The 21,368-nt window shown below is 44.5% G+C and overlaps 1 protein-coding gene across 1 annotated transcript in view; it reads right to left on the bottom strand.

The window, feature by feature from the left end:
* The window catches only part of GALNT18 (polypeptide N-acetylgalactosaminyltransferase 18), a 328,962-nt gene that overhangs the window by 60,977 nt on the left and 246,617 nt on the right, over positions 1-21,368 (bottom strand). Inside the window, exons 4-6 of the mRNA XM_081314130.1 lie at positions 13,141-13,324; positions 8,512-8,709; positions 443-557 (exon numbers count right to left, since the gene is read on the bottom strand). Coding sequence (XP_081170256.1) covers positions 443-557; positions 8,512-8,709; positions 13,141-13,324 — 497 coding nt within the window. The remainder of the gene's footprint in view (positions 1-442; positions 558-8,511; positions 8,710-13,140; positions 13,325-21,368) is intronic.

The raw sequence follows: 21,368 nt of genomic DNA, 5'->3' as shown, positions 1-21,368 counted from the left end.
TCCAGAACTAGTGTAGACTAAAATGGTAATACATATACTGTAGTTAAAATCTTATGAGCATATGACCATGGATTGGAATATTCAAGGACATAATCCAAAAGTTAATTAGATATCTTTTGAAAAGATATATAATAGTAACAGTTTTTGCTAATGTTTAATACGTTTGGTGATACAGTTTTTTACTTTTCCCATGAAAGGAGCCAAATATGAAAGATCCAGCTCAGGAATATATTATTTGCATTCAGTAATATTGAGTTCTTCAGCTTTCCAATACATAAACAATGTTATTGCCAACACTGAATTTGAAGGCTAATTTTAACAAAAATCACTAAATCTTGTAAAAAATGCATACTTCTAAGTCTTTGTCTTTATTGTTTGTGATGCTTACATATACCAAGGATAAACAGATCAAAAGAACTTGTTTATTTGGATGATTCCTTACTCTGATCCCAAGTTCCACATTTTCGCCACCATAGACCTCCATGCCTTCATCCAGTAAACCAATTTCTTGGAAATATTCCCTGTCTACAATAAAACATCCAATCAGTGCCGGACTCCTGAAAAAAAAAGAAATAATGAAAACATACAGATTGATTTTGGATGTATATCATTTAAGGCAAGCCTACAATTCATGAACTCAGAGCAGTTCATTGTCTCATCTTCAGTTATAAGCTAAATTAACATGAACTTTATAAAAAAAACCCTGCTTTTTGACATGGACAAAGATGTTCCTTTCTGGGCTAGTTAAAAATCATCACTCATTTTTAATACTAGTAAGATGTTCCATGTTGTGGTATTTATTTATTAATTTAATCAATTTATATACCGTAGCATATAAAGAAAGGACAAACTCTGCATTATGCATATAATATTTCCTCTTTGGTTTTCACATGATGAGTATGAAAATAGCATAGTATTAGCACGTATGTGCTAACATGTACACACTGTTAAATGTATGAAAACTTCAATGTGGGTGTCTTTTCTATATATGTGATAGAGCAGCGTAACACTTCAGATTTAAAATATGCTTTGGAGCACATGGGACACTTGTTTTGCAACTCCTTAAAATAACTGTGCCCTTTGTAGTTTGTTGTTTAATTCCCTAGAAAGTATGTGTTTGGTTGAAGGAGTTGTGATCTGTCCACTCTTTTGCATCCAAAAGCATCCTCTTCTTTTGAATCTGATGTGCTACACTGCTTTATCATATATATAGAAAAGACACCCACACTGAACTTTTCATACATTCTTTCTTTCATACATCTCCATTTGGTCTTTCATATGCCACACACATACCTGCAGACAACCACAGGTAAACACAGATAATGCCATAATAAAACTAGTAACACTTGGTAAAACATACAGGATTCCAATGCTATCAAAATATAAGACTGATGTACGTATTCAATACCCCTTGAACCCAATATGGTGTTTCCATTGCTTATGGTCCTCAAAAGCTCATTTCATTGTGCTTCCACCCTCCTGCAGCCATTTCATTTACTGTCATGCCATGCCGGAATATATCTTCAGGAAAGACCAGACATTTTGGCAATCAGTCTGATGAGTTTGGAATGCTCTTAAAGTAGGAGTCAGGGCCCCATGGTATTTATATATCAAGGAAGAAAAGAGTGTTAATTCTTTTTTTAAAAAAAATCCTAGAGCATACTTTGACATGCAGAGTCAAAGACAGAAATGTCACTATTATCATTATGTGAGCAGAAGAAGAGCATGGGGGACAAATGGATTCTCATTAAAGGAGTTCAAGGGTTGTTAGAGAAGAGAAGAAAAAATTTAGCATTCATTATGACAATGATGATCAAGCTGTGGTAAAGTGAGACATATGTTCTTGATGTGTTCATAAGATTTCCAAAATCACAAGTCCTAAAATTCCCTTCTCCTCCTTATGCGGATCAGACTCACTGCGATGATAACAAAACTATAGGAGGCTGAAATGAAGAAAACATCAGTCAATCACTAATATTATCCTTCAGATCTGTAATAAGCCTTTTTCTAATTTCTTTTACTCTAGAATAGAAGTATCTTCAAGAATATTCTGAAGACTACAATAGAAGTACCTCAAGAATATTCTGAAGAGATGTTAATGCCTAAGCATTCATATTTTGATTCTATTTATTCCATTAATGTGTTCTTCCCTTTACTTGCAAATAAATACCGTATATACTTGAGTATAAGCCGACTCGAGTATAAGCCGAGACCCCCATTTTCACCCCCAAAAACTGGAAAAAGTTCGTGACTCGAATATAAGCCGATCCGCCGTTCTGCAAGCCTCCGCCGCCAGCAGAGGCTCGATCCGCCATTTTGCAAGCCTGAATACACAGGAATACCCTGTGTGGCCGCGGCTCTCGGGGAAGCCCTGGCTGTCCGCTTCCTCGCTCCACGCTGCCATTCGGGGCCCGCGCGTTCCCCGGGCAAATCGCGGCGCCCAGCAGGCGAGGAAACACGCCCGCTCCAGTCGCCCCCCCTTCCCTCAGGAGACGGAAGCAAGTGACCGCCCGGAGCTTACCGAGGACTTGCGCGCGGCCGAGGCTTCGGTGCTTCCAGGATCGCGCGCACCTCTCCCAAGCCGCCGCCGTCCGGAGATCTGCCGAAGTTTGGGGAGATTTGGGGAGGTGCGCGCGCACCTCCCCAAACCTCCCCAAACGTCAGCAGGTCTCCGGATCTCTGTGCCTTGCCTGCCTGCTAATTTCCGCTGCAGAAAGAAGCAGGCAGGCAAGGCACGGAGATCCGGAGACCTGCTGATGATTGGGGAGGTTTGGGCACCTCCCCAAACCTCCCCAAACGTCGGCAGGTCTCCGGATCTCCGTGCCTTGCCTGCCTGCTAATTTCCGCTGCAGAAAGAAGCAGGCAGGCAAGGCACGGAGATCCGGAGACCTGCTGATGATTGGGGAGGTTTGGGCACCTCCCCAAACCTCCCCAAACGTCGGCAGGTCTCCGGATCTCCGTGCCTTGCCTGCCTGCTAATTTCCGCTGCAGAAAGAAGCAGGCAGGCAAGGCACGGAGATCCGGAGACCTGCTGATGATTGGGGAGGTTTGGGCACCTCCCCAAACCTCCCCAAACGTCGGCAGGTCTCCGGATCTCCGTGCCTTGCCTGCCTGCTAATTTCCGCTGCAGAAAGAAGCAGGCAGGCAAGGCACGGAGATCCGGAGACCTGCTGATGATTGGGGAGGTTTGGGCACCTCCCCAAACCTCCCCAAACGTCGGCAGGTCTCCGGATCTCCGTGCCTTGCCTGCCTGCTTCTTTCCGCTGCAGAAAGAAGCAGGCAGGCAAGGCACGGAGATCCGGAGACCTGCTGATGATTGGGGAGGTTTGGGCACCTCCCCAAACCTCCCCAAACGTCGGCAGGTCTCCGGATCTCCGTGCCTTGCCTGCCTGCTAATTTCCGCTGCAGAAAGAAGCAGGCAGGCAAGGCACGGAGATCCGGAGACCTGCTGATGATTGGGGAGGTTTGGGCACCTCCCCAAACCTCCCCAAACGTCGGCAGGTCTCCGGATCTCCGTGCCTTGCCTGCCTGCTTCTTTCCGCTGCAGAAAGAAGCAGGCAGGCAAGGCACGGAGATCCGGAGACCTGCTGATGATTGGGGAGGTTTGGGCACCTCTCCAAACCTCCCCAAACGTCGGCAGGTCTCCGGATCTCCGTGCCTTGCCTGCCTGCTTCTTTCCGCTGCAGAAAAAAGCAGGCAGGCAAGGCACGGAGATCCGGAGACCTGCTGATGATTGGGGAGGTTTGGGCACCTCTCCAAACCTCCCCAAACGTCGGCAGGTCTCCGGATCTCCGTGCCTTGCCTGCCTGCTTCTTTCCGCTGCAGAAAGAAGCAGGCAGGCAAGGCACGGAGATCCGGAGACCTGCTGATGATTGGGGAGGTTTGGGCACCTCCCCAAACGTCGGCAGGTCTCCGGATCTCCGTGCCTTGCCTGCCTGCTAATTTCCGCTGCAGAAAGAAGCAGGCAGGCAAGGCACGGAGATCCGGAGACCTGCTGATGATTGGGGAGGTTTGGGCACCTCCCCAAACCTCCCCAAACGTCGGCAGGTCTCCGGATCTCCGTGCCTTGCCTGCCTGCTTCTTTCCGCTGCAGAAAGGAGCGCGGATCCAGTGGGGGGGGGAAAGCCCTTTAGCAGGATTTGCCTGCATGCCGGCGGAGGCTGGATCCGTGCTCCACAAGCCTCTGCCGCCGGCTGGATCCGCGCCCTGCCGCTGCGGAGCGCGGATCCAGCCTCCGCCGGCGGCGGAGGTCTAGGGGTAGTGGGGGGGGGCCCGCGGACATAGATGGGCTCAAGTGGAAGCCAAGCAGCCCTCCCGAATCTGGGCTTCTGGACGGAGCAGCCGGTGGTGCGTTTCAAAAAGCCAGATAAGGCAGACAGGGAGATGAAGAGTTCAACCGAGTTTCCTCTTTTGTTCAGGCTCCCCCGATCAGACAAAGAACTAGCCAGCGGCAGGTTTCTCCCCTTTTCCCTCCCATCTCTCTTCCCCCAACCCTTGGGTCCCACAGCAACTCACGAACTCCAGCCGCCCCTTCTCCTTCGAAAGGTCTAGATCCCGAGATAAGATATATACAGAAATATACATAAAGAGAGACGGACGCAGGCTGTTGGTTTCTCGCCTCATCCCACGCACGCACGAGGGGGAGAAACAACGCTCTGGGCGGCAGAGTCTTGGAGAAAGAAAAATCGGCTGCAGCCTCGGGGTAGGCTTCTCCGGGGGCGCCGCCGCGATTCTGCAGGGGCCAGGTAGGGAAAACTCACCGGGGAAAACGGGTGCCGTTGCAGCGCCCGGCGAGTTTAAAAGCAACGGGTGCAGATGCCTGAACAAAAGAGGAAACTCGGTTGAACTCTTCATCTCCCTGTCTGCCTTATCTGGTCTTTCAAGAGGAGGGTATTCCTTTCACTTCTTGAACTTTCCCAAAGACTTGCAAACTTTTCCAACCATTACTTCCAAGGATCTTTGATGGGGAGAGAAAGCACGGGTGAGCGATGGGGAGAGAAAGCACGGGTGAGCAATGGGGAGAGAAAGCACGGGTGAGCGATGGGGAGAGAAAGCACGGGTGAGCGATGGGGGGGAAAGCACGGGTGAGCGACTCCGCTCCCTCACCTCACCTCCGGGCCGGGCTTCTCGCCGGCGGGCTGGCTGGCTGGTGCTGGTCCCCGGGCGAGGAAGCGAGCAAGCGGGCGAGCGGCAGCGGCATTTTCGGGGCGGCACGGGTGAGCGATGGGGAGAGAAAGCACGGGTGAGCGATGGGGAGAGAAAGCACGGGTGAGCGATGGGGGGGGAAAGCACGGGTGAGCGATGGGGAGAGAAAGCACGGGTGAGCGATGGGGAGAGAAAGCACGGGTGAGCGATGGGGGGGGAAAGCACGGGTGAGCGATGGGGAGAGAAAGCACGGGTGAGCGATGGGGAGAGAAAGCACGGGTGAGCGATGGGGGGGGAAAGCACGGGTGAGCGATGGGGAGAGAAAGCACGGGTGAGCGATTGGGGGGGAAAGCACGGGTGAGCGATGGGGAGAGAAAGCACGGGTGAGCGATGGGGGGGGAAAGCACGGGTGAGCGATGGGGAGAGAAAGCACGGGTGAGCGATGGGGAGAGAAAGCACGGGTGAGCGATGGGGAGAGAAAGCACGGGTGAGCGATGGGGGGGGAAAGCACGGGTGAGCGATGGGGAGGGAAAGCACGGGTGAGCGATGGGGAGAGAAAGCACGGGTGAGCGATGGGGGGGGAAAGCACGGGTGAGCGATGGGGGGGGAAAGCACGGGTGAGCGATGGGGAGAGAAAGCACGGGTGAGCGATGGGGAGAGAAAGCACGGGTGAGCGATGGGGGGGAAAGCACGGGTGAGCGATGGGGGGGAAAAGCGGCAGCGGCATTTTCGGGAGCAGCGGGTGAGCGATGGGGGGGGAAAAGCGGCAGCGGCATTTTCGGGAGCAGCGGGTGAGCGATGGGGGGGGAAAAGCGGCAGCGGCATTTTTGGGGGCAGCGGGTGAGCGATGGGGGGGGAAAGCGGCAGCAGCATTTTCGGGGGCAGCGGGTGAGCGATGGGGGGGGGAAAGCGGCAGCGGCGGTTGTTGGGGGCGCAGCAGGCGAGGCAGCTTCTCTCAGCAGCCTGTTCCGAACGAAGGGACAGTTCTTTTTTTTTGTTGACTGGAGTATAAGCCGAAGTGGAGTTTTTCAGCCCAAAAAGTGGGCTGAAAAATTCGGCTTATACTCAAGTATATACGGTAAATTACTAATGTAATTAAATTTTGATAGGAAAAATGAAACAGCATTAAACAATTCCTGCTGTTTAAGATGAACATGTCTAACACCTCCTATTCTTCATTCCATGTGACAATATGGAATCACAGTTAGTGGTTATTCCACTTATAAGTGTAATAGCATGACTACATTTTGAAACTAGTTTTACATTTGGCCAGCACACTAAACTGTTGAAAAGCCACTGATCGTAGTTACATAACTATTTAATGGGGACATGGTCTAGCTCAGGGGTCCCCAACCTCCAGTCCATTGACTGGTACTGGGCTGCGGCATGCCAGCAACTGGGGCACACAAACAAGAAAAGTCCCATCCGTGAAATGCAGGCAGCAGATAAAACCATGCCACCTCTGGTCCACAGAAAAATCTCTCTCTACATAACAGGTCCCTGGTGCCCAAAAGGTTGGGGACCTCTGGTCTAGCTAACCATGTCGTGAAAATTATCCCAATTTGTCATGACATAAAAAGTTTACTAGAAGTGAAAATGTCTTCAGTAGATAGTCACAGACCGTTAACTACCTTATGCCATAAGCTTCCAAACTTTCACATTTCATTTCTTTAGATCCTGGAGTGAGTTTCTAGACATTATGTAGTATCCCTCAGCCATCTGCATGATTGATCTCCCTTTAATATCCCTTGTGATCTATAAGTTAGCACTACAAATCAAAGGTGTCCACAGGATTGAAAGCTTTCTTCAAAATGATAAGGAGCGCTGTGCCATAAGCTCTGCCACTTTCATCCATGCAATAACATGATGTATATACAAAAGGTATGAATGTTCTGTCACGCTATCATGATAGTGCCTTTTTTATTCGTACCTAACCCTCTGTGGACCTCTCTGTATGAAATCCAGAAGAGCCACAGGCACTGATATAAGTATAGAACAGTAATCTTATTTCTTATTGACTTTTAATATGATGGCAAATTTTGTCCTGCAGTATGTCAAAGTTTTTGCTACTTTATTCCCAGGATTTCAGAATTCATTTTGAATTTCTCTCTATAAGAGTTTTGAAGCTTACTTTACTTGCTGGCAGTGGCAGGAGGCTAATACTGTTGTTTTTCGTTACATGTTTTCCTATCAGTCTGAAGCTTCTCTAGATGCTCTAACTTCCTAAACTAAAAATGTCCTTAAGAAGGTTATGCCTTATGATGCTTCCCTTGAGATTTAATGGAAATATAAGAAGCCAGACTGCTGGAAAAACAGATCGCTCATGCGGAAATCTTCTGCAGCTAAATTGGAACTAGAACAAAATATTCCATCCATGCAAATTTCATAAAATACTCTTCTCCTTTGCAAACAAACAAGACACATTTTTTTTCATCAAATTGAAATTAAAAATGTATGTTTTTTCTACATGATAGTACCTATATAGGGATATATAGTACTGTGCTGTAGAGCAGCTCCAGTTTTCTCTCATTTAAATATTGACAGGAATCTGTTCCAGGTGTCTTCAAGATGGAAATGTATTTTTAGTTTTCTGCCATAATTATGAAACTAGCACTTGAAATGTGGACTCTTTTAGAATACTTCAACTGTAGAATTGACTTTCCTCCTTTTTGTTTTCATTTTATTTATTTTTTAATTAGTGAAGAAATATAATGTCATAAGTGGACAAGGGAATTACCAAGATTGTAGAGTTAATGCTCAGCATATGGTTGATGACAAACAAACTCTTCTCTTAACATTTATGCTTTCCTAACATTTACACAAAGCCTAGTGATTGTTGCAGAAAATAACTTGATATTTCTTCCAGTCAATTTCTTGCTGATATTATGATTATTGTGGAAAACCTATGAAATAATGTACATGACATCACTTACTGTAAGATATAATTGCAGAAGTGAAGACCTGCCTCAGCTGTAATATTGCAAAAGCAGCTTTAGTGTACTTGAGCCAGATTGATTATTGTATAGAAGTTATGGATCTATGGATCAGCAACCTTTCAAATACTATATGCTTTCACAATTTTATGTGATGACCTGGGTGTTTCCTGTCTAAATCTCTGGAGACCATAAACCTCATAAGCAGTATGACTTCATAAGATTTTAGACTTTTTAACAATTTTAAATGATTTCAATTTCATTCTGGAGTCTATATGCATGACAACCATGTGGTGCTTATAGACATTGCCTTAACCCAACATGGTATAGTATATAACCATATTAAAGGACCAAAACCTGGCTATTTTCTTTTATTATTTTGGGGCCTTTTAATTCTGCTTTTCCTGAAAATTTGCCCACAAATGCACATTACCTTATAGGAGCAGTAGTATTTTCCAACCTCCACCACGATTTTGGTGGATTTAGATATCGACACCATAACTCCCAATCAAATCCTTGGGCAGATAGTGGGTATTCTTCTAGTTCAAAGTTGTCATATTTGATATTATCAAATGATGGAGAAATAACTCGTCTTCTGTTTTCTTTTATCCTGGTGAGTACCGGTTCAGCCCTTAAGAAAAGGAAGATAATCAGTTTGTTTTAACAGATGATTCTTACCTTTGATCCATGGACCTTATTTACTAAATAAATACTTCTATCCTTTTAATGTCTTACATCAAAATAGAAACAAAAGTGGGGGAAAGGGAAGCTGTTAATTAAAATGTCTAAATAACAGATGGGAAGGACACAAATAACTGATAGATGCTAATGGACTCAACATCACAACAGTAATCCGTGTTGGCCTTTCAAATTCCAAACAGCAGAAATTTAATTACAGACTGTTTCAAAGTTCCCATAGCAATGGAACACTAGTTTCTATGTAGCACATGCCTCCCTTGATGTTATTTTAATAGAAAATACAGTATAATTGGAGCTATTAATGAAGTAAATAGACAATACATTAGGTACTGCATTTGGAAAGACTGAAGGCTTTGTTGTCTTCAAATAGTGCTTGATTTGGAAACCAGGAGATATTTTGTTTACTAAAATCCTGCTCCTGGACTGTTCTAAAACTATAACCTGAATGGACAAATATGCAGGAAATATTTACTGATGTAGCCAGAAAGAATGTTTAGAATGTTCATAGATGGAACATTATGATTTAAGCATTGTGTTTGTCTGGACCACTTCTGTTGAAAAAGAAAACATATTTTGCAAACTATCCCACCCCATGGAGAAAGAATATTCAGGATGAACTCGGAGTAAGAGTTTTTTTTTTAATCAATTAGAGATGGTTAAAAAAAGGAATTAAGCATGAGTGGGCAAAAAAATCTGCAATTTGCATTTGCCACACTGCAACTGGCACAAATGACACAACTGGAGGATTTGCATAATTATGTCCTTATACTGGTAACATCAACATAGCTTCTGTCAGAAGCCTTTGAGAATTATTCAAGCATATTTCCCAGCTTGGTGCCTTTCAGATATATTATTCAGAGGTTTCTGTTTTTTTGTTGTTGGTGGTTATTTTTATATTTTTGTTGAAATGTGTGAGTGAATGTTTACTTGGTTTTGCTTTTTACAAACTGTGAATTAATAAAATGTTATTGTTGCTGACTCTCCTGAGTTACTCACAGCATAGAATCTAGTTACCTTTCTGTGAGGAAGCAGTTGGCCCTATCTCTAGTAAACAGCTGCAGTAGAAAGCAAGGGTCTCCTTCTTGGAGCTGAATTTCCTTGCAACCGCAAATTTGTATGGACTGTAAATTGCCATCAGCCCCTTTTCTAATAGCCCTATCTGATGGCCACAGATATCAGAAGATTGTACTCTGGGAAGTCTTTGCCAATTTTGTTTAATACATATTAGCATACTGCTAGAATGTTTGTATATATTAGTATGTAACAATACACTAATAATACAAGCAGTGGCATGGAGGTCAAAGACTCAAGAATCATTTACATTTAGAGATCTTTCAATAAAAACAATTTTGTTTTGGAATTGTGCTGAAGAAATTATTATTTTTATGGATGTTTTCATTTATGTTGTTCCATGTATAAAAGCTTTGAAGTATAAACTACCAAATATCACCCCCAAAGTGATATTGATCCAATCTCTGCTAATCTTACATGGTTGTGTGAAAAGGTCTGGGGATCAAAGGGAATGGTGGTCCTGTTAGATGGTCCCACTGTTTGTCATCTAATCCTTTCTCTTAGTCTTTTCATAATAATATTATTTTTTTTGTATTTCCTGAAAGTTTTTAAAATTATTTTTTATGATATGTTGTATGTGGCCCAGAATCACATCATGTGAGATGGGCAGTCATACGAACAAACAAACAAACAAACAAGTCTATGGGGAATAAGGTAAAGGTAAAGGTTCCCCCGCACATGCGTGCTAGTCGTTTCTGACTCTAGGGGCCGGTGCTCATCTCCATTTCAAAGCCGAAGTGCCAGCGCTTGTCCAAGGACGTCTCCGTGGTCATATGGCCAGCATGACTAGACGCCAAAGGCGCACAGAAAGCTGTTACCTTCCCACCGTAGTGGTCCCTATTTTTCTACTTGCATTTTTACGTGCTTTCGAACTGCTAGGTTGGCAGAAGCTGGGACGAGTAACAGGCGCTCACTCTGTTACACGGCATTCGGGATTCGACCCACCAAACTGCCAACCTTCTGATCGACTAGCTCAGCGTCCTAACCCACTGAGCCACCGCGTCCCCTATGGCAGCATAAAAAATGTATTAAATAAATAAATAAATAATGGTATCTCATATTGGTGGGAGGAAAATGTCTCCTAAAGGAGCAACCATGACACATTATTGTGTTTATAGCCCAGGGAGACTACCTTCCAGTTTTAAAAGGTATAGTCAAGTTCTAAATAATTATAAAAATATGCTTGGAAAAAAAGTGCAAGTTAATTTTTTGAAAGTAAACTCTGGACATTCTGATTATTTGCTAGGTCTGTAAATGTCTGGATAGCCACTAGATGGCAACCAGGAGATACAGAACTCTTTTTGCTATTAGGTGTCTGGGTTTTTGAAGCCCAGGTATGATAGCCTTGAGTTTACATGACCAATCCCACCAACTATCAAGTCTTCTCATTCTAGGAATTATGATCAGCCCCACAAAATTGTCTACTACTATTTAAGAAATCTATAATATACACTCATCTGGGGTTTGTAATTTAAATTGCTCTTTACAGAAGGTTAAATAATGACTGAAGCAGCAGCACTGAATGAAAGAAAAAAACAGGCAGTATTGCACAATGCAACAAACATATTGAATTAACTCATCTCTTCTTTCTTAGCTTTATGCAGTCAACCTGAGCACCGTGTATTTATCCCCCCGGTGTTTGTATATGGGGAAAATGCTGGTGAATACATTATGAATTAGGAGGCTAAACCATCTATTGTGTTCATATGATAAGACAATGCCGTTCCCACCGTATACATAAAGCTCCTCAACTGCCACCAAGGACTCCTCTTATCTATATATATAGACGTATGGCAGTGCCAGTCATTGAATATTCATGCAAATATCCTTAACTTTAAAATATTTCAAAAGCACAGGGCCAGCATATTCAGGGTTTCATTTTGCAACTCTACTGATTTCTAACAGACACTTTGACTATATGGTCTTTCATTTGATAACCTAACAACGCTTACAAAGATCTATCTGACTCTCAATTAAATTTTGTGGAACCCAGGGATGTTCTCCCTATACAGATGAAGAAGCCTACATACTGTACATAGTTTCCCATGCAAGATGAAGAAAGTTCTTCTGAATAAGACAGTTCAAATTGTGCAGAGAGGCAATTCAGAAAGTTCATGAACTCTCAGGTTAAAATACCTCTGGCCATTGTCTTTTCAACTCAACTAAAGTTCAGTTTAATGCCTGAAGAACAATGACCTTTTATATTTCTCTCAGGCATTGTATGGAAGTGAAAATGGGGAACATTAATAGAATAATAGTCCATGCATAGTAATACCCTGGGTCACTAGCCTTCATTGGTCTGAATGAATTTGATCAGTCAAATAAGCCGTAAAACATATGCTTCAGCATTCTAAATGTTCCAAAACATTCTTCATCACCGTATTCAGACTGGTTCTATTTTACAGAAGTTCTTAAAAGTAGAAGTGAGAATGTTCCAAATGTTTTGGATTGCAACTCTTATAGTGCCCCTTGGGATAAAAATTCTCCTAAGGCTATTCACCATGTTCCTGATGGAAATTCCAATCCAGAATATTGCAGGGAAAGTCTGCAGCATTGCACTTACCAACTGGCTAGGCAATTTTATGATTAATTATTGAAAAGTCTGAACTTTTACATTAGCACTAGATTTCATCTACTGTAACTAGCTGCTCTGCTATTAGTGGATATGTACACATGTGATAGTGATGAACTTTAAACATCTATATCTTTACTTCTTAAACTAAGTTAATACTGGGAAATATACTCACATTGTTTACCTGCTTACATTTTCTGATTTTTCTCTATGTTCCTTTTTTCAGTGTATTTGAAGCTCTGATAAGTGTGGCCTTGGATTTGGATATATATCTGTCTGTTTGTGTGTGTGTTGTGTGTGTGTGTTTATATGTGTAATCTTCTTACTTCTGGCTACATTATACCATCCAGTTGGTGAAAATGTAGAGAGCTAAGTGATCTCATAATATAATGTAATTTTGATTCAATCAAATGTCAACAAAACCATTTCATAAAGGATGAAGTCTTTATTCTATTCTTCATGAATAAAACATGGTTTTCAACATATCAAAATTAGTGAGCCTTCAAATTTAGTTTTTACTTACATTAAAACTACACTGAAACCGATGGTCAATTGATAGTGGGTTTTTAATATTGCATAACTGACAATCAAAAAGACTTTGTCCACCAATATTTAAACCAACTTACCCAGCATCATTACTCCATACACAATTACATCTTTCCCACTTTTTAATTACAAGTCTACAAGAAAAGACACATATCTAGAAGCAGCAAGACCTACCAGCCCACGTTGAATTCTACGTGTGCATCAAAGAGCGCAACTACTGGAGCAGTAGCTGCCCTCCAGCCACTAACACGAGATCGAATCAGCCCCTCTTGCTTGCTGTGGCGGACCATCTTAATGAACCCCGGTTTCCGTGTGTTCAATTCATCAACATATTCTTTTAGTTTCTCTTTCAGCTCTTCTGCATAAAGACAAATATGGTTAGCAACATCTATCATGTTCCCAATATCTATAAAGGGAAGACTAATAGTGTCAAAATGGTGGAGGCACCTGGAGCAATTAAAGCCCTACCTCTATTTACATGTGTGAGATGTGTATGGTGCATATTAAAATTAATCACCTTGCTGCACACAACAAATAATAATAATAATAATAATAATAATAATAATAATAATAATAATAATAATAATAATAATAATAATAATAATAATAATAATAATAATAATAATAATAGCAGAAGCCTTGGGTGCAATCCCAAAACAACTGGAGCACCACTTGAACACCATTGGCATTGACAAATTCGCCATTACTCAATTGCAAAAGGCGGCCTTACTAGGAACTGCTTCCATCCTGCGACAATATCTATAATACCATGAAACATCCACATCTGCCTATCCCTATTTTGTTTGTAGGTAGACAAAATGCTAAATCCAGTTTGAGTATCTGGCTGACTGTGTGCATCATCATCATCATCATCATCATCATCATCGTAGTAGTAGTAGTAGTAGTAGTAGTAGTAGTAGTAGTAGTAATAGTAATAGTAGTAGAGTTGGGAGGGACCTTGGAGGTCTTCTAGTCCCTGCTAAGGCAGGAAATGGTTGTCCAGTCTCTTAAAAACTTCCAGTGTTGAAGCATTCACAAATTCAATACCTATTAATCTTCCTATGGGCCATCCGGTGTCTATATTTGGAGCTGGTTTTATGAAATATAAAGGATCAAAAAGAATAAGATCCTGAAATTTGCTTGATTCCTCTATTCTCAATAAAATCCATTTTACTTAACCTGGTAAATAAACGTGTTCAATCTTCATGTAGTGACTGTTCAAAGTTACAACAGACCTCCCCAGTGTCACTTATGGGTTTGAAGTGTGAAGGTTTTGGATGCTTGAAACTGACCCACATTCTGGTCTTTGCAGTGTCCCGTAGTCACATGACCATGATTATTTATTTATTTATTTATTTATTAGTTTTTATAAACCGCCCTTCTCCCAAGGGACTCGGGGCGGTGTACAGAGGAAGGAAGGTATACAGATGAACAATAAAAATAATAAAAACAATAGTGAAAACAAACTGGGTCCCCAATTAACGCTATCATGCCAGGCCGGACTGCTGGAACAAGAAAGTTTTTAAGTCGCGTCGGAAGGTACGGAGGTCGGGGGCCATCCGGATTTCGGTTGGTAAGCTGTTCCAGAGGGCTGGCGCACCCACTGAGAATGCCCTCCCCCTGGGGGCCACCAGCCGACATTCCTTGAGTGGTGGCACCCTGAGGAGGCCCTCTCTGTGGGAGCGCACAGGACGGTGGGGTGCTGACATTGGCAGAAGGTGCTCCCGTAGGTAGTCCGGACCCATGCCATGTAGGGCTTTGTATGTCATTGTTAGCACCTTGAACTTCACACGGAAGGCAACCGGAAGCCAGTGCAGCGCACAGAGGAGAGGTGTGATATGGGAGTATCGGGAGACTCCCAAGAGTGTCCGTGCCGCTGCACTTTGCACCAGTTGAAGCTTCCGAGTGGATCTCAAGGGCAGCCCCATGTAGAGAGCGTTACAATAGTCTAGGCGAGAGGTCACAAGGGCATGGGTGACTGTACGTAAGGAATCCAGGTCCAGATAAGGCCGTAGTTGGCGAACTAGTCGAACCCGGGAGAAGGCCCCCTTGGTCACAGCTCCTATGTGGTCTTCTAGGGAGAGCTGCGAGTCTAGGAGGACACCCAGGTTGCGGGCCCTATCAACAGGGGGTAGTAACTTGTCCCCGATGTTAAGCAATGGGACGTTCTGAATATCCTGGCTTGCCGGAACGTACAGCCATTCAGTCTTGTCCGGGTTCAGTTGAAGCCTGTTCCTCCCCATCCATTCCCGGACCGCTTTCAGGCAGCAGGACATCACGTCTAGGGCATCACTGATATTGTTTGGAGTTGAGATAAAAAGCTGGGTGTCATCAGCATACTGATGGTACCCTACTCCAAAACTGCGAATGATCTCACCCAGCGGTTTCATGTAGATGTTGAACAGGAGAGGCGAGAGGACCGACCCCTGAGGGACTCCGCAAGCGAGAGGCCTCGGGGTCGACCTCTGTCCCCCTGTCAGCACCGACTGCGAGCGACCCTGGAGAAAGGAGGAGAACCAACGCAGAACCGTGCCTCCCACTCCCAGTCCCCTGAGGCGTCGCAGCAAGATACCATGGTCGATGGTATCGAAAGCCGCCGAGAGGTCTAATAAGACTAGGACAGAGGAATGGCCCCTGTCCCGGGCTCTCCAGAGATCATTCATCAGAGCGACCAATGCCGTCTCCGTGCTGTAGCCCGGCCTGAAACCCGATTGGTACGGGTCTAGATAAACCGCTTCATCCAGGATCTGAGGAAGTTGGTGCGCCACCACGCTCTCAACAACCTTCGCAAGGAAGCGAAGATTGGAGACTGGACGAAAGTTATTCAAAGAGGATGGGTCCAAGGTGGGCTTCTTGAGGAGAGGTCTCACCACCGCCTCCTTCAAGGCGGTGGGGAAGTGACCCTCACTCAGAGAAGCAGAGATGACCGCTAGGAACCAGCCTCGTGTCCCCTCTCGAGCTGCATAGGCCAGCCAGGAAGGGCACGGGTCCAGTAAGCATGTGGAGGAGCTCAATCTTCTCATAATCCTGTCCACTTCCTTAGGAGTTACAGGATCAAATTCTTCCCAGATGACGTCGACAAGACTGTCCATGTCTTGTTCTTCCATCTCAGCCCAGTTGGAGTCCAGGCCAGTTCGAATCCGAGCAATTTTATCCAGCAGATATTGACCGAATTCCTCGGCTCGACCCTGTAAGGGTTCTTCCCTCACCTCTTGGTTTAATAGGGAGCGAGTCACCCTGAACAAGGCAGCCGGGTGATTATCTGCGGACGCGATGAGGGTGGAGAAATAGTTGGATTTTGCCACCCTTATCGCAGCGAGATAAGACCTGGTGAGGATTATGACTTTTGTTTTCTGGAAATTGGTATTTATTTTCAGTTTTCAGCAAAAAAAAAAGGCCATTATGGACAGTGGATTTAGTTAACAATTGTTGCATTTGCTTAACAATTATTGTGAATCACTTAACAACCGCCTCAAAAAGGTCATGGCCCTGGTCATGTGCTGGCCCAGTTTGAGACTGAGTTAAGTAGTAAATTGAGGACTATCTGTATTTTGCAACCACAGAGCAAGAGGTAAAATTATAATGGTACCTATAATTACTATAAATAAATTTGGAAGCCCTTTCCTTGCTTTGCCTTACCTTTATCTCTTTTTTTCTTACTTTCTATTAGATTTTAACATCTTTCTTAAGAGTACATATGTAGTTTTATCTTCTTTCTTAAAAGTACTTACTTTCTTAAAACTATGTATGGATACAATTTGTGTTTGTGATATGAAAAATATGAAAATATGTGTTGGCATTAAGGAGCTGACAGCAAAAGAGTGTTAAAACCTGGCCAGCGGGTGCTCTCAGTCAGTTACAGGATTGCTTTGAAACCACTGACTGGAGTGTATTCGAAGATCAAGACCTGAACGTATACACGGATGCCATACTCTCTTGTATCAAAACATGCACTGACATTGTGACAACAGAAAAGTGTATTAAGTTAAGTTTAAGTTAAGTTTATTTGATTTCTATACCGCCCTTCTCCCGAGGGACTCAGGGTGGTTCACAGGGCATATATAAATAGCAATACAAAAATTAAAAAGAAATTAAACCAATGCCCAATTAAAATACAACAACAATAAAATAGTAAAAAACCCATTAAAAAAACCCCATATTCCCCCATCAGGCCAGACCAGCTAGTTCAAATAAGTGGGTCTTCAGCCCGCGGCGGAAGGAGCGAAGGTCCGATGCCATCCGGAGCTCAACCGGCAGTTGGTTCCATAATGCCGGAGCACCCACAGAGAAGGCCCTCCCCCTGGGGGCCACCAGTCGACATTCCCTGACCGGAGGCACCCTGAGGAGGCCCTCTCTGTGGGCACGCACAGGGCAGAGGGGAGTTGACGCCGGCAGCAGGTGGACCTCGAGGTATCCCGGACCCATGCCATGTAAGGACTTTAGAGTTTACAGGAATTGCAAACCCTGGATGACTGCAGAGATACGAACACTCCTAAGAGCCCAGGATTCTGCCTTTAAGGCAGGAGACAGGGACTCATACAGAGAGGCCAGGGCAAATCTCAGAAGAGGCATTAGGATGGCAAAACAACAATATAAACATAAGGTGGAGAACCACCTAGCAGACAACAATCCGAAGCAAGTTTGGCACGGACTGCAGCACCTAACCAACCACAAAGGCAATACGAGGAACACAGTTAATACCAATGCCTCATTGGCAGAGGAGCTGAATATCTTCTTTGCTGGCTACGAGGTGAAAAGACTAGACTTCGTAGCCTCTGCTGGCTGGCCTTCTGATTCTCAGCCACTCACCCTGTGGGAACATCAAGTGAAAGCTGTATTGAAGGCTGTGAAACCCAGCAAAGCTGCAGGCCCAGATGGGGTGCTGGGGACAGTGGTTAAGAACTGTGACCAATTAGCAGGGGTCCTGACAAGGATCTTTAACATCTCCTTGCAAATGGCCTGTGTACCATCATGCTTGAAAGCAGCTACCATCCAAAGAAAACAGCAGTTGAATGCCTGAATGACTACAGACCTGTTGCATTAACGTCTGTAGTCATGAAATGCTTCGAAAGACTGGTTCTCCAACATCTTAGGACATGCCTCCCACTGGACTTCGACAAACATCAATTTGCCTACAGGGAGAACAGGTCGACAGACGATGCCATAGCTACTGCTCTACACTCTGTAGCAAGCCATCTAGAGAAACCTGGAACTATGTCAGGATGCTTTTCATTGATTACAGCTCAGCTTTCAACACCATTTTGCCGAGCATTCTTATCGAAAAGCTGACTGACTTGAATTTCCTCCCCTCCATTTGCGATTGGATTAAAGACTTTCTTAGGGACCGGCTACAAACAGTAAGGGTTGGGTCTGTTTTATCCACCCCCCTGAAGCTTTGGGTCTGTTTTATCCACCCCCCCTGAAGCTTTGCACCAGCTCGCCACAGGGCTGCGTGCTTAGCCCCTATCTGTACTCATTGTACACATACGATTGTCCAACCCATCTACTGCAATAATTAAGTTTCCAGATGATACCACCATAGTGGGTCTTATTACAGGTGGAGATGAAACAGCATGCAGGAGGGAGGTACAAAAACTATCCATATGGTATTCAGAGAAAAACTTGCACCTGAACATTGGCAAGACAAAAGAAATGGTGCTAGACTTCCGGAGGAAAGAGAGGAAACTGCCCCACTTTACATCGGGGGGGGGAGGGCTGTGTGGAGAGAGTTTCCTCCTTTAAATTCCTGGGAGTATACCTCTGTGAAGATCTTACCTGGAAAGTTAATACAACCCAGGTGGCCAGAAAGGCCCAACAGAGACTCCACTTCCTCAGGGTATTGCGGAAGAACAGGGTAGAACAGACATGTCAAACACAAGGCCCGGGGGCCGGATGCGGCCCGCGAAGTGGTTTCATGCGGCCCGTGAAGCCATCCTGGAAACAGTGAGGGAACGGCCCCCACTGCCTTGGCCCTGGCCCAGAGACCCTCCTTCTGCCAGAGACCCTCAGATCTGTCCCACTCCTGCCCAGGCCCCCATAGGCACCCTTGATGCAAATGATGTAGAGCTGGCCATGCCCACCCAGTAGGCCACGCCCACCCTGGCCACACCCACCCGGCCCCCTGAGGGCAACCGCAATGCTGATGCGGCCCTCAATGAAATTGAGTTTGACACCCCTGGGGTAGAACAACAGCTAATGACCTTCTTTTACTGGTCTACTATAGAGAGCGTCCTCTCATACTGTATTGTGGTTTGGTATGCTGGTCTGACAGCTGCGGATAGGAAAGTATTACAGAGGGTGGTGAGCACAGTACAAGACATTGTGGGCTGTCCCCTGACACCACTGGATGACATCACCAGGGCTCGCTGCCTTGGAAGAAATTCAGTTGAAATTCTCAGGGACGACTCTCACCCTGGTCGGTATCTCTTTACTCTGCTACCATGGGGTAGGAGATACAGGATTATAGCCAGGCGTACCAACAGGCTGAAGAACAGCTTTTATCCATGGGCTGTCAGGCTCTTGAATGGGAAATAACTTTATAATTATAATTTTATAATTTTATGTATGATTGACTTGCAAGGCCGGTGTGTTGTGCAATTAGCTCACATGGTGTAACAAGATGGTGGGTTTGTTGTCACTGTGAGTTGTGGGGGTGGGGGCACGAAGGGAGGCTCAGCCAATCTCAATGTATACATGGTTGTACTTTGACAATAAAGGTTCATTCATTCATGGGTTGCAGTCTGTTGTGACATTCTTAATTACTCCTTAATTCTAATACATATTTTCCAAAGCCACTCAGCTTGCATGTGATTATTTCGGTATAAGAGCAAAATATACTGTGCCAGAAATATATAAAGCTGTTAGTTTTGTTAACTCGGGCCTTAAATTCTATTAACGCTATTCAATTCACAGGATTCTTTTTTCCCCCTGCCATACATTCCAACAAGACTGTGATGTTTCTCTGTGTCATATATATGTTTGTGTATGTGGGTATATGCACAATGATATTTTTTTGAGAGCTGAATGTAATGACATTTCATTTTAATGTATGCTGATTAGTGTACATTTAAAGTAAAAATAAAGTTTTTATTCTGTTCTATTCTACTCAGAATTAAGGTGATGAATAGTTTTGTTATGAGAGAGAGAGAGATGACTCTGCCTTAATATTTTTTGGGATATATTGACTATAGATTGAGAAGAATTTCAGTTGTATTAGTGTAACCTAACTCCATTCTTTTTCATAAAGTATTGCTAAAGAAACTGTGAGACTCACACTGGGAAAAGAAATTACTTTGGCTTTAGGCAGAGGCCAAGAACCTTACAGCTAGATTATATAGAATAAATTAATTAAAGTAATATACTTTGCAAGCTTTGTAAAAAAAGTTGCTGTCAAAATTTTAGCATCTCCATTTAACAAAGCAATCAGACAATAGCTTGCATAATCTGCAGAATCTTTTCCTGGCTTTAATATTTCTGTTGTATCAGGAAGAGCAGGCTGCTTAGAAAAAAATACAGGCATCTGTGCTGCCTTCCTCCCCTCCTGTTTTAGTCTTTGCCCCAGTGTCAGCACAGCAGAGTTGCCAATAAGCCTGCAACCTGAAACAGGTGTGGGAAGAGATGGAAGGGGAACCAAGGAGGGATGTGTTTGGAAGCTCTACAACTACTAGCAGAGAAAAGCAGTCAACTAAAGCAATGTGTTTTTCCTTTAAAGGGAATGGATAGTTCAGAAAAAGAAATACAGGTAGTCCTTGAGTTACAAGTGTAATGGAGCCTGCCCATTCCACTCATAACTCAAAAACTCGTGGGAATTTCATACCTTGAATGAGATCACTCCCTTGCTCATTAAGATGCACACGGCTCGTTAAGTGAACATGAGGTATCTCAGGGTGGGGCAGGCCATGGAGGGCCTAGTGATAGAACAGGCCCCCAAGGCCTCCCCGACCCATTAAGATACCTCATGATTCCCCCTCCCTTTCTGCTGCACCAGACTTACCTTGAAAAGATCTATCTACTCTCTGCTTCAGTTCCTGCTGCCTGCTAGATCTGAGGGCCGGGGGATGCTTCCGCGTGCCTCTGGAGGCTGCTTCAGGGTGTCACAGGCCTTTTCCAGGCTGCTGCCACCTGAAACTGAGGCTGGAGGATGCTTCCGTGTGCTTCCAGATGCTGGATCGGGGTGTCATAGGTCTTTTCCAGGCCGCTGTTGCCCAGATCTGAGGCTGGGGGACAATTCCTGGAAAAGGCCTCCGGCGCCCATATCAGGATAGGGAAGCATTCCCTCGGGCTCAGATCCGGGTGGCATCAACCTGGAAAAGACCTTCGGTGCCCAGATTGGGCCACTGGAGATCTACGGAACGGTCCCCCAGCCTCAAATCCTGGCAGCAATGGCCTGGAAAAGGCCTCCG

Source organism: Vipera berus, assembly GCF_964194415.1.
Source record: "Vipera berus genome assembly, chromosome: 1".
NCBI lineage: Eukaryota > Metazoa > Chordata > Lepidosauria > Squamata > Viperidae > Vipera > Vipera berus.
Note: the sequence above shows the minus strand (reverse complement) of the source record. Positions and strands in the feature narration are given on the sequence as shown.